The 14,639-nt window shown below is 40.3% G+C and overlaps 1 protein-coding gene across 2 annotated transcripts in view; it reads right to left on the bottom strand.

Annotated features, from left to right (window-relative positions):
• POLR3B (RNA polymerase III subunit B) overlaps window positions 1–14,639 on the bottom strand; it is a 102,502-nt gene that overhangs the window by 67,495 nt on the left and 20,368 nt on the right. For both annotated transcript variants that reach the window (XM_039230476.1, XM_039230477.1), the window contains exons 10-12: window positions 8,814–8,936; window positions 3,988–4,107; window positions 2,065–2,199 (exon numbers count right to left, since the gene is read on the bottom strand). In XM_039230476.1, coding sequence (XP_039086407.1) covers window positions 2,065–2,199; window positions 3,988–4,107; window positions 8,814–8,936 — 378 coding nt within the window. The remainder of the gene's footprint in view (window positions 1–2,064; window positions 2,200–3,987; window positions 4,108–8,813; window positions 8,937–14,639) is intronic.

The following is a 14,639-nucleotide window of genomic DNA, read 5'->3' on the forward strand; positions in this document are numbered from 1 at the left end:
TCTGAAGTCAAGACGGCATTCTTTTGTCACAGGGTGGAAATCCCTGGCTTTCCAGGGTGCCGGATTTTTGGTGCCGTTCCATATCTCACCCATACAAAGCGAGCTGCATTAGAAACAAAAAATTTGCAGACAAAGAATAGAGTAATGCTCAGCAAATAATGAACACATTACCGAAAAAGAAAAGGTAGGTGAAAAGATTAAGCCTGAAATCGGTAGGTTTTGCTAACACCTCTACTGGCGGCTGGCCTGCCAGCCCTCTGGTGGCAGAGAGACTGAGGGAAAGCTCTGTGAACCCACTTGGCCAGTGGATCCAGCTCTGTTATCTAAAGCTGAAGCACATTTATACTCCCTCATCCCACGGGGTGTGAAATTAGCAGCTATTGTTTTTACACATTTTTGCCAACACAATGCCTTTTATGTCTTTACATTGTTTATAAAGCAATGTTTTCTTGCACACAGGAACCCTCTTTTTAATTCTAATTTTTTAAGCAACAGGATAGTCTCTCCTCTCCTGACTCCATTCCTTATGCTTCTAAACAATCAACAATTTTTAATGGACACATTTAACAGCATGATTTTTTTCCAATTAAAAAACTGTAAAAACTGGGACTCATGATGGTGGTGGGGAGACCCATGATACTCTGAACAGAGGTCGGTTTGAAGGTAGTGGAAAACCCACCTGCTAGCACAGCCATGAACCACATAGAACTTCCTCAGTAGTCCAGACACTAACCTTCTTCCAAAACTTAAAACTGCTGTCATTTTTTAATCCTAGTTTTAAGTTTTAGTTGTAGTATATGTTATCCTAGCCACCATCATCTGTCAGATGGAATTCAGTCACAGCCTCCTAACTGGTTCATTCCTGGCCTGTTCGTCTCCAAATCAGCTCTTTCTAAAATAAAAATCAGATCATGTCACTTCCCTGATTATAATTCTCCAGTGGTTTTCCACTGCATGGAAAACTAAATCCAAACCCCCTTCCACGGCCCACAGGCTAGTTCTCCAGAGTCCTCTGCACCTTCCCATGCCCTAGCTCACGCACCACCCCAGCTGCCCTGACCCTCCTCCAAACCCCTGGTGCTGCAGCTAAGCAGGGATGTGCACATTTGCAAGGAGCTATTGCTGGAATGCAGTTCTCGAGGTTGCATGAGACTGGCTTCCTCTCATTCCAGTCTCAGAGGCAGGTCTGAGGACTCAGCTTAAAATATACATCACTTTTTTCAAAGAGATCTTTCCTGATCATGCTGACTAAAGTAACATGCTTTCCTCCACCAACACCCCAACTCGCTAACATTAGCCTGTTTGGAGTTTTCTTTAAACACATGACTGTTTAATATTATCTCATTTCTTTGCTGTTTACTTATTCACTGTCTCCCCTACCAAAATGCACTCTTGAGAGCAGGTGTCACCTGAGTGTCACTCACCAATGCATCTCTGGTGCCTAGTACTTTACAGGGGGATTAGAGAGATGAATATAACGCATTCTTGTCCTCAATGAGCATACTATGTCTAGGGGGGAAAGAATTATGTATATTTTAGCATATACATAAAGATCTGAACAAAAGTGTTATTGGCATTTGGAAGACAGAGCAATTAACTTCTCCTGGGGTTCACAGAGATTTCAAAGAGGGAGACTCCAAGAATGAAGAATGGGTAGCAGCTCCTCACTAGAGGGAGGGTAAAAGGAGATGGGGAAGGAGCAACTTAGGCAGAAGGCATAACTCAAAGGCATGGAAGGATGAAAGAGCATCAGAGTGCCTGGGAAGACGTAAGTGGCCTGCCCTGGCATGAGACAGGGATGGAAAGATGCAATGGGGCCAGATCATCAGGGACCCTGCTAGAGCCTACACTTTGTGCCAGAGCAAACTTTCATGAATCCCACAAAGGAGACATGGGGGAAGGGTGAGCAGGTAGTGAAATAAGCCCTTATACCCCACCTCGGCCAGAGAGGCTCCACGTTTATTTAATACCGGGATTCTGAGTAAGCATTCATGCTTTGAAAAACCTTGAACCCCATACCAACACCTGAAGCTCAGGCCTGCAGACATAAAGTAATTAAATCACCTGTCCTGCCAACTCCAGTCGCTTGTTACCATAATAGTCTCTGTCGTCCACTTTGTTATCTCCTTGGGCCAGAATCACTCTTCGCACCATCACTGCAGTGTAGATGCATTTCGCTCGGAAATTGAATTCTTTAACCTGTAAATCAGGAGTCAGAGAAAATTTCTGAGAGGATGCACATTAGCCATTATCAACTCCCTCCTTCCTTCCCCATACATTTCATGCCACTCCCTAAAGAGGTGGAGCCCACCACCTTCCCTGGGCTGGCCCATGGACTCATAGTTATCACTTCCTTTCTCTGGGCCCTGAGGCTCTGAGGCAGTCCAAGAGACCATCTCTGCTGGAGACAGAGAGGCTGCCTGGAAAAGCACTGGGGAGCCAGAGACACTCACTGTGGCTGTCTTGACTCTTAAATGGTCATCCAGAGTTTAAAATTCTACTGAGACCCAGCTTTGATATTAAGAATTTTTTTAATTCTTTGAATTAGTCCACTTACAAACAGCAGAACCAGAGATCTGTATGTTACTTAGCCAACAAGGTGTTTTAAAATAAGAAAACCCAATCTGAATGTGTTTCGGTGGTCACTCTCCACTTCCATAGATCCTGACTTTCCTTTATGATCCCTGACTCTCCTGAAGGGAGAGTATGCAACCCTAGATTACATCATTCGTGAATAATACATATACTCATTATAAACCAGACTACAGTATTTGGTTAGCAAGAATGTCTAATAAATAATTCTATCACTTAGAAAGAGTAACATTATATTAAACGGAGAGGAATGATCACTCTTGCTCACATCCCTCATGGCCAAACTCTGTTTAATGGTAGATTAATAAAAAAGTAAATACAGTTGGCCTTTAAAAGGCCATGAGGGGCAGCGACTCTTTGCACAGTTGAAAATCCATGTACAACTTTTACCTCCCCCAAAACTTAACTATTAATAGCCTACTGTTTATCAGAAGCCTTACTGATAACATAAGCAGCCAACACATATTCTGATTGTTAATACTGTATTCTTACAAGAGAAAAAAAATGTTACTGAGAAAATCTTAAGGAATAGAAAATATTCAAAATATATAAAAAATAAGATAAACTAACATAAGATAAAATAAAATTAAATTAAAGGTCTGAAAATAATCCATCCAGTATTTTAAAAAGTATCTATGGTGATAACAGTAGCACAACAGTGAGAGTGCACTTAATGCTACAGAACTGTACACTTAAAAATGGTAAATTTTGTTATGTATTTTACAATAAAAAGAGTAAATGAGCAAGGCCCAATAAGCTCTTCTCATTTAAAAACATCTAATACCATCGGGGTGCCTGGGTGGCTCAGCCGGTCAAGCGTCCAACTTCAGCTCAGGTTATGATCTCATGGGTAGTGAGTTGGAGCCCCATGTCAGGCTCTGTGCTGACAGCTCAGAGCCTGGAGCCGGCTTTGGATTCTTTATCTCCCCCTTTCTCTGCCCCTTCCCCATTCACATTCTGTTTCTCTGCTCTCAAAAATATGTGAAAACATATATATATATGTTTTTTAAATTTTCATATATATGAAATATATATAACATAAAACATAATATACTTTATTTATACATATAAATAAAAACATCTAACACTATCTCTGCCCTTCAAAACCTTGAAATCTAGTAGCAGCACTAATATAGGTATAAATACAAAAAACTTTAATTTTAGGTTGAAAGAAGAACCACGAGAGAGTAAACGTGATGATAATGATGGGATACAGCTAACATTCTCAAAGTACACATAAACCACTGAAAATGGGAGAGGATTTCCATGGGGCAGTCCAGTCCTTTATAGAGTCTCTCTTTTCTTACAGACCAGATTAATGTAAACTTGTATTCACAATTCTTAAACACAGAGAGCCCACTATGAGCACAGCTCACATGTGTTTAGGCTACTCACTGGGACGTGCGTCAGGATGGTAGAAGCCAGGAGCTCTCTTGCCTCTTCTATTTTGGTCTTCTTTGGTCCACCTCCCCACATCCTTTGCCTCCTTACTTTGTTCCCTATATACTTTAATGCCTATAAAAAACAGAATATAATGATGTTTGAATGACACCACTGGAGGGTAATTTATTAAACACCAGCCCATACATGACACTATAAGCAAAAAGACAAGGATCCTGGTTACAAACGATGCTGCATGAGGCTTGGTCAAAAATCAACATTTGTCACAGATCAATGACAAAGAGCATTATGTGCTGCCCAATACACTGGTTCCCTTATTTTATAGTTTGTTTTCTTACTACAAAATTGATACACGATCACTGTAGGAAATTTAGAACATATAAATGAACAGATTACACGTGTATACACATGCACATTGTACGTATGAAGCAGCCCTCAATACTGCGTCCAGAGAGAACCACTGTCCACAGTTAACATTCCGGAGCTGTACTTCTTTTCCCTCAGAAAGGAAGTACACCATATTAAGACCTCTATCGAGAGAGCTACAGGGTACTGCTGGGAGAAAATAAAAACTAAGTAAATGGAGGATTATGTAATTTTCATGGACTGAGAAGGCTTAATAGTGCTAAGATGCCTTACTATTAAAATTCTCTCCAAACTGACCAATAGGTACATCATGATTGTTTCTGGCAATTACACCTGTGGCAGGTTTTTTAAAAACCAAAAATCTATTGATTCTAAAACTTACATGGAAATGCAAAAGACCTAGAATAGCTAAAGCGCTCTTGAAAAAGAAAAGTTGGAAGATTTACATTACCTGCTTTTGATTAGAAAGCGATGGCACTAAAGGCAATGTGACACTGGCATAAGGACAAATGGATCAACGGAAGAAAACACATCCAGAAATAAACCCATGCTTTTATGGTCAGATGATTTTTGACAGAAGTGCCAAAGCAATTCAATCAGCAAGGGAAAATCTCTTCCACAAATGGTATTGAAACAAGTAAGTATCTACAAAGTAAAAAATTAAGTTTGACCTCTACCTCACACCAAATAAAAAAAATTATTAGTTTAAGTGGATTTTAGACAGAAACATAAAAACTTGAACCATAAGGTTTCCAGAAAAAAAAAAAAAAAAAAACCACAGGAGAATATATTCTTGCCCTTGGAGTAGGCAAAATTTCTTCACACGGGACAGAAATCAATAACCATAAGACAAACCAAAAAAAACCTTATGATACATAAGGGATTTATGTCCAGGATTTTTTTTTTTAAAGGGACTCTGAAGTTCAACACTAAAGACAACTCCACAAGGAAAACAAGCAAAAGATTTGGACAGATACTTCACCAAGAAAGTCAGTCAGGAGGTCCATGAAAAAGTGTTCAACATCATTAGTCATCAGGGAAACACATATTAAAACCACAAAGGTACAGATATCACTCAACATCTAGCAGAATGGTTAAAATTAAAAAGGCAGACAAGACCAAATGTTGGTGAGGGCGTGCAGTCATCAGAACTCTCACACACTGGGGTGGGACTGCAAGATGGTACAACTGCTTTGGGAAAAGGTGTGGCAGTTCCAACTTTAGAGTAAGTTACGTTCACAATGACTCTTTGATCCAACAATCCTATTTGTAGGTACTTATCCAAGAGAAATGCTGAACTGTCCAGGCAAAGGCTTGCACAGGAATGTTTACAGCAGCTTTATTCATAACACTGAGTGAAACAACCAGGTGTCCATCAACAGGAAAAAATGAACTGTGGTATATTCACAATGGAATACTATTTGGTAATAAAAAGGAACTGCGTGGATAAATGATACAAAAAGGAACTTGGATAAATATCAGACAGTACGCTTAGCAAAAGAAACCGGACACAGAAAAGCATATACAGCATAATTTCACATATAAAGTTCTAGAACAGGCAAAATTAATCTGTGGTGAAAGATCAGACAGTGGGGAAGAAGATCAGAGGAGGAGGTGAAAAGTAGCTAAGACGGGTCATGAAGGAACTTCCTGGGGTAATGGAAAAATATTCTACATCTTAAAGTATGCAAAATTGTGCAATTAAGACTTGTACATTTTAGCATACATAAATTCTTTATAAAAATGAAGTATTAAAAACTAAACAAATAACAGGTGAGGAGTAGGCAGATATTCAGATGAAACAAGAATGGCAAAGTGTTTGTAATTATTGAAGCTGCGTGATGGGCACATGAGGATTCATAATACTAATCTGTATACTTGGTATCTGTTGAAGTTCTGTAATAAAAAGTTCTTTAAGAAGAAGACCATGTGGTTCTTATTATTTTGTAGCAACAAATAAATGCATTTTTGTTTTTTTAAATTGTCTTTCAGTGACAAGGAAGAGCTAGGATTCCTGATTCTTTATCTTGAAATTCCTGTCCCCAGTTACATGCCTGGGAAATTGCTTTTCTGTGCTTCAAAACCTAGTTCAGGTATCATTTCCTCTCTGCAGCCTTCCTAACCCCATTCTGTTTTCTGTACTATTTGAATTCCTTATGGATAAAGAACTAAGTGCTTTCCTACCAGTTCAGACCACACCATATTTTAATTGTCTATTTATGGGTAGGTCTCTCCGACTAGACATTGTGTCATCTTTTTCTTTGATTCCTAATGACTAGTTCAGGGCCAGGAACTGAATGGAACCTCTGTGGTAAGATCAGGACATCAGACCCAGGATCTTCTCAGTTAAACATCCGTTCGAGGAGATGATAAACTAAGACTGTGGCAAGCCTTGTTGCAGGGACCTAGCAGTAAGTGGGGACCGAATAACTAATGAAAGCAAGCCCACAGTCAGTGGGAACCGCCAAGAGACAGGCAGTTCAGTCTTCCCTAAACTGAGCTGTCCTCATTAAATTTTGGTCTTCCAGTTCCCTTGGGAAAGAGGCAAAAAATCCTTCACTTTTTGAGGAAAAAACAGAGGAACACAGGGGAGCCTAGTATCCCTTCTGATGTAGCAAAAGTCAGCTTTCCCCTAAAACAACTAATAATGTTGCCAAGGGTTTGCAGTGTGAGGGCTGGGGTAAGAGCCCAATCTGGTCATGCACGGGCCAAGATGAAATCCCCAAGTGCATCCTATGCTCCAAAAGGCTAATAATTTCTTCTCTCTATACCACAGCCCCTGACAAGGATGATAGGAAATGTCCACTACCAAGGTCCAGCAAAACGCTTTGTGGGCAGAAGGAATGGAGGAGAGACTGAGATGGGAGGCATTAAACGCAAACACAATGGGGGTGTTTAGCAATCCACTGAGTGCCATGTTGTTGAAAATTCTATTATAGAAGAATATACTGTGTATCTGCTCCACGTTCACTTAGAATAACATTAAATAGCCACAGTGCCCAAACTCATGTTCAACTTACCAACCATTCTGGATTATACGTGTCTCTATAGCTTCTTATTGGTTGCAAATAATTAATCAATGGTCTAATCCAGCACAAAGAGTACAAGCCATGTCAACCTTACACCTCCTGTTTGTATAGTCCCCTTATGTTTAACTAAACTTCTCTCAGCTAACACTTTCTGTAAGCACCTATTTAAGAAAAATAAATGGTTTTCTCACCCACTATTTAGCCTTCTCACACAAGCTTTACCATGCGATGTTACAGGGTTCTCTGAGCAACAATGATGCTATGTGTTATAAAATGAATATTCACAGACCTCACTGAATCCACTGAGGTATCATTAAGGTAAACTGCTTTTTCTAAGCCCTACATAGCTTTAAAGGAATGAGTGTGTCTCCTCACACTGAGCCAACTCCTGGGTGTTTCTTAACATTTCCTCTTCATGTTCTTGGAACCCTTGGGCAACACAATTCCAGTTGGAAACAAAGATTCAGAATCACAAAATATTTCGTTTTCAATAAGGACCAAAGATAGAACCTTCTAGATCCAAACAACTTCTCCTGATGTCGTGTGCCCAATAACTAGAGTTGACTATTACTTAACTGCATAAAAAGAGGAAGGCAGTGATAATAATCCCTACTGATGTGTGCTCTGGATATACACACACACACTTGTTGAAAGTAACCCACAGAATAGACAATGCACATATGGATAAATAAGGACTGTCTACAGTGCTTCTATAGCAGGGAATCCCTACCCGCAGGATGGCCATGAGGAAGACCACCACTTTACACTTAGCAAAGTACTTTACAAATGTAGGACTAAACATGCTCAGTGTGGCTATCAGAGCTCCCTGTCACAAGGGCAGGAAATACAATTCATTTTACATGTTTAGCATATGTATCTCCCTGTCTTCATCTTTGACTGTTGTCCTAAAATCCCTAGGTTCCAACTAGGAGTTCCTTCCCAGGTCGATGAAACCTCTGTACTGGTAAAGGGTTTCTGATCTTGGATTTTCTTGCTGATGATACTGTAATTCAGAAAAAGGGACTGAGACCACAACTGGACACTAAAAGCAAGTAGAAGTAGGGAATAAAAGTGAAACTGAGGAGAGCGGAGAGGGAAAAAAAAGTCTTCTGCACTCGAGTTATAATTCAAAAACGTATCACTTGGGCAAATAAGTGAAAAAAGTGCACTTGCTATTATATCAGAACAAAAGCCCCTTAGCCATATATCCCCCTTCCAAGTTAGACACCACAGGCCGATAATCTGTCAAGGCAAACTCCTTCCTCCAATTCTTAAAGCATGAGTCGAAGAAGCTTCTCTACTGGTCCTTCCCAGCACCCTCCCACACCTATACCCTAAGAAGTCACTGCATCCGATGCTTTATCCATGGGCAGCATTAAATCTCCAATTCCCTTTCATAGCAAAGGACAACATGAAAAGACACACCTGCATCTGTGTGAAAATCTGAGCTTTCTGGCACTCTTCCAGACTGGGCCCAAATGCAGCCATCACGTGCTCCTCTGTCCCAATCATCTGCACAATTTCCTGGTCACTCTCAACACCCATGGCCTAGGAAGGAAAGAAAAGATAGAAAGAGTGTTGGCTTTGTGTTAACTCACTGACATTTGCTTATGCTAATTCGGCATTGTTTGTGGGTATTACTTCTAAGCAAAAGCTAGCTCTTTTCTCAGAAACGGTGCCATCTGGCATTGGCAGCCATCGCGCAAGCTGCAGAAGAACCTGAAACAGAAATTTCGATTCGGAAGATGAAAACAAACATTCTCAAGCACTTTTTTTTGCATGGGTGTCGTCTTCTAAAATGTTTAAATATCCTAGGAGTTTCATCGTGAATAAAGGAGGTAGGAAGGTATACTAGAGACACTGGTCACAATTACAAAAGCAAACTGAAAACTAAGACAAAAAACAAAACAAAACAAAAAACCCCAAAAACAGCCAAAAGGCAGTAATCAGAAAATACACATTGATGAAAACAAACAGAACCCCAATTAGTTTTGTCATAAGACTAATTTTTCTGAGAACTCTCAAATCGTTCACATTTAGGCTCAAAGAATTTTTCGTAAAGGATGTTTTACCTCACTATTCTGGAGATATCAAGCCATACTTTATGCAGGTTTTAAAAAGTGGTTTAAAAAAAAAACCTAAAAACACACTCAGGAGGTTTAAGAAACCCACTTCTCCTAAGTGCTTCAAGGTGGCAGCCGGCAACACAGGTCTTTGTAGATTCCATATGGCTGTAAGGCTCACTCCTTTACACACTTGCCTGGAATTTTGCCAGATCAAGAAATAGAGCATAATCTCACTAAACCTCCCCTGGCAGAGAAAGATTCTGCTTCTTAGAAGTCAGGGGGAACGTTATGTTTGCATTAAAATTCTTCCTTGAGTTAAGCAGAGAAAACAGAACCAGGAACAACTGTCCAGTTAGGTTTTGAGGCTCTGGTTTCCAGCTCTACACACAAGGGAGAAAAGGAAAACTGAATCTCAAGTTGCAGTCAGGAACATCGAGAACATGAGCCAGAGTACAACAGACAGGGCACCTCTCTAGGTCAAGAGATCTGAGGTGTCCGTCCTAAAGCACGGTCACAGACAGACCTGAGAACCGCTAACTGTCCTGTCACTCTGTCCACATCAGGTCTTCATTTCTGTAAGAGGACTCAAAATTGTACAGTCCTCCATCTGACTCTGACTACTCTCTAATCTAGACATTCGATCTGGGTACTTTAGGAGCAGGTGTAACTTACTGCAATTTCTGAAGCTTTTGTGGGGGGAGCTAAACATATGCTCTGTCTCCCCTTTTAGGCAAACTGTAGCAGTGTGGAAAAGGTTCGCCGATTTCTTTGACACTCTCTACGAAAGGTAAAGACTAATTCTCCTCTTCGGGTGAAGGCTAAACTTAATGACTAGCTTCTTCAGAAAAAAAGGTGGAAGCCAGAGAGGACAGCTCTGGAGCCCTGGTTACAAACAACACTGCGGCCTCTGGCTTGCTCCTTCTCTTAGAGTGCTCCTCTGGGGAAGCCAGTGGCGTCGTCAGGAGGACACCTGAGCCATCTATGGAAAGGGCAGGTGGGGAGGAGGCAGCTGCCTCGTGGAGGAGGCACCATGAAGGGAGACCCTCCGCCCCAGTCCAGCCTTCAGATGACTTCAGCCCTGGCTGACATCTTGATTCATGAAAAACCCTGAGCTGGAGCCACCCGGCCAAGCGACCCCCGAGTCTGACCAACAGAAATTGTGCTGAATTTGCTACACAGCACAAAAACTAACAGACCAACTTTTGGAATTAGATTCACTATTGACACTTAAAACAAAACAAAACAAAAAACCCTTTTTAAATGTATAACTTGTTTTGTCCAAAAATGTTTTTGTTCAGTGAACAATAAAGATACTCTCAGGACACAAATCTCTTTTTTATACTTTAATTTTCATGTCTTTTTATCTCTAATTTAATATGGTGCATTTGTTCATATGGATGCTAGGCATAAACTCCACTGTTTAAAAATTACATAAATTCGTTAAAACACTTAGCACTACATGGATTAAAGGTGAGAAATCCTAAAAACGATCACTTCTAATTTTTAAAACAAGTGAAAACACAACCACCCTAGATTATCCTTTGAACAAGCACTGAGTGTATCTACTCTGACGGGGATGGCAAGCACATACAACTGTCTACGTTTTTTTCTTGGTCTGCAGAAAGCCAGCCAGAGATATCAGAAGAGAATATTTCTCTCTGAAAAGCTAATATAAATTAACTTTTACTTGTCAATCTCATAAGAATACTCTATGGGTTCTGGGGCGTCTGGGTGGCTCAGTAGATTGAGCGTCTGACTCTTGGTTTCAGCTCAGGTCATGATCTCACAGTTTAGGAGACTGAGCCTTGCATCAGGCTCCACGCTGACAGCGTGGAGCTTGCTTGGGATGGTCTCTCCCCTCCTCCCCTGCACTCACATGCTCGCACTCGCTCGCTCGCTCTCTCTCTCGCGCACGCGCTTGCTCCCTAAGATAAAAACATTTTTTGTTTTAAAGACTGTTACATGGGTTTCAATGGAATAAAAATAAAAGAAAAATAATACTAGGGCAACTAGTCTGCAGTAGAATTCAATCACCCTTCTCTAAAATCTTTGCTAATAAAACTGTGTAACCAATATACTTCCCTCTCAGAAAAAAGTGCAAACACTAAGAGAGCTACATATACGGGCAGTTGCCAAACCGAGCACATCCAAATGTCTCACTGGGACAGAAACAGAAATCTTTGAACGGAACTGGCAGTAGCTTTCTGGATCTGCCCCCATTCTTTAGGCATGTCAACATCTAAGCCTTCTCAACTGAGGCTACCTGGATCATTTTAATACTTAATCTTTAGTTCAGCAATCTCCAAAGGGGAAAGACCATAGATTTCATTGCCTATTTTGGTGTTTAATAATAATGAAAAAGTCCTTCCTCATTTGACATACGGATTTCTGCTTCGAGTTGTCCCAAGGCTGAATCTAAAGCAGTGATTTGAAAACTGCATAAAATTATCAAGTGTTCTAACATGGATCTAAACAGATCGCTTAGGCCCTCCAAATATTTCTAAGCCATGAAGTGAAGATATGCCAAGCACATGGTAAATGACACCATATGTGCAGAAAGAATCATCAGTGGCAAAGCTCTGCTCTACAAGGACTAAACTCTTCCTACACTGGGTCTCTGAACCACAAGGTGATTAACTCAAGCTATCATCAAAAGCACTCTAGCTCCAAAGACCAAACTGATTTTGTGACTGTTTACCCTTGGGATGTGACAGCTACAAATAAACGGCATACCGCTACGGAAACAATAGCAAAATACCCAACCATTTTGCTTTAGAGACCTAATTTAGACATCTGAAAACTAGCTTATACAGAACTCTTTGTACTCCAGATATCTGAAATCGTTTCACCTAATAAGTCAGAAATAAATGCTACATAATAACCTTATGAAGAAGTAGCAGAGATACTACTTCTGAGTAGTATCTCTACAGAGTCACTACAGACTGGGTGACGTTTCAGCAGAAGGTCACCCAGTCTGGCCATGAGCAATAAGATGCAACAAAAATAAGGGGTTATGCTCTTTAAAAAGCAGCGTGAAATCTCTTGGATAGCCACGAAGTGTGGCTACAAGTGTGACTTTTAAAGAGAGAGAGAGAACACACTAATGAGCAGAAGAGAAAAGCCTGACCGCTGACTGTGATATGCTGAAATAGATCAGGTGAAAGAGGGAAAAGGGATTAAGTTCTTCAAATACCTAACATTCAGAAATCTCTAATCTTTCTTTAGACAGAAATCAATCTATTATTACTCAAAGTGGTCTTAGCAGATAATAAAAGAACTGATGGCTCTCTTTAACTCTGCAGTTTTTTCCTCTTCAGAGATCAACAATTTTAATGCAAGTTGGTTTCCAAGAAACAATGCCCAGCTCCCTTGAAATCTGATCTTCTTTTCTGTAAAAACTTTCAGACTACAGAGGCCATCGCAGTGCAACTGCTGAATACTTGGGAATACAAAATGTAAAGCGGGAAAGATTCATGGGCAGGAGAACCTTTGTAGTGATTCAGGTCCATAAATAAGGCTGATCTAGGCCTTGAAAGCTTTAGCGTCATATTCAGCCCCAGCGTGGGACCTGGGAACCCTGCCGCTTCTGTCACTTTTAGCCAATTGTTGGTTACAATCAACAACCATCAAGTCCTAATGACTGTCAAGGTCTGTGTTAGGGCCACACAACACAAAAAGAGAAATGATGTGACTTTCCTGGTCGCCCAGTTTACTTTGCTCCTGTGTAAGGGGAGCGAAGGCAAGAGAAGCAGTATCTTCCTTCTAGGCCATCCATTTTTCAAAATATATGCGATCTCCTCAGCTCTTCACAACAGCCCTCTCAGGTGAAATCTTCACTTTATAGGGGAGTTATCCAAGACTCCAGGAGACAGGGAAGTCTGTCTGAGGTCACACAGCTAATAAGCGGAGAAGCTGGAATGCAGCCCGTCTGGTGCTAAGCTCTTCCACAGTCCGAGCTGCTCCCCAGATGGAAAAGCCTTAGAAGTTATAAACAAGGTTCCACCAGGCTGTTTAAAACATCCCTCTAGCAGGAGACCATAAAACGTGACTATCTGCGACTAATGTAGTTTATTTAAACTGAAAACTTTTAAATGGTTGTTTCAAACCTTACATACGGCTGATTAGAATAAATGGTTATGTTTCAGGAGGAAAGTTTGGCAACATGCACCGAGCTTTTAAAAACAAACAAATATAATTCCACTCCCAGGAATTAAGTCCCACAAAGTACTCAGCAACATGCACAAACATGTATGTGGAAGAGCACCCACGGCTGTGTAGAAGAGTGAACACTTGGTGGAAAAAAATGGCACTTGAATGTCATCATATAGAAAACTGGTTAAATAGATTATCCCACCCACGTGAGACTTCTGTACAACATCTGCCAGAAATGATGATGTAGATCTGTACTTACAGATACGAAAAGCTATACCCAATTCACTAGTAAGTGAAGGAAAAAAACTAAAATAAAATCCATGTGTATATTACGAAAGCAAAGGAAAAAGGGCCTGGAAAAAAATATATCTGAAAATGGAAGTCTACTTCTCAGTGGCTTTCTAAATTTGTACAATTCAGAGACTGTTTTATAATCTCAACTACATGTTACATAAAGATGCATATTGTTAATTTATAGCCCAATTCTAAAAATGGTTTAAGTTGGTTCTAAATACATGTACACATTTGCAACATAATATTAAACGAAATTGAAAGAAACAGTCTTATTGAAATTTTGTTACCCAGCCAAAAAAGTTTTTCTGATTTTAATGTGTCCACGTGTCAAGTGATGTATTTTCCATGTGAATGATAGACTATGTGCATTAGAATCAATGTATAATTTTTGGTCTAAGGAAAGCAGTCCTATGCATCTTTAAGCCTCTAAAAATTCCATAAAAGTCCTTTGGATGCATGGGAACACACTGCCCTCTACTGGAGACGTAATTCTACAGTTACCCACTAACCACCACTACAGACATAAGACACTGCTACAGGTACTAGGGGATCCTTACAAGAAAAGCCAAAATTACTTCCGTGCTTTAGAAATATAAACCTTGAAGAAAAATAATAAAAAGCACATTTAAGACTTCTCTCTGCCCTCCCCACCAATATCCTGACACTGCTATTGTGATCACCACCATCACTGTCAATCACCACCATCCTGAAAGGAAAATAAATGGCAGCATCTCAGAGA

Source organism: Hyaena hyaena, unplaced genomic scaffold (assembly GCF_003009895.1).
Source record: "Hyaena hyaena isolate Hyena2069 unplaced genomic scaffold, ASM300989v1 scaffold_46, whole genome shotgun sequence".
Lineage (NCBI taxonomy): Eukaryota > Metazoa > Chordata > Mammalia > Carnivora > Hyaenidae > Hyaena > Hyaena hyaena.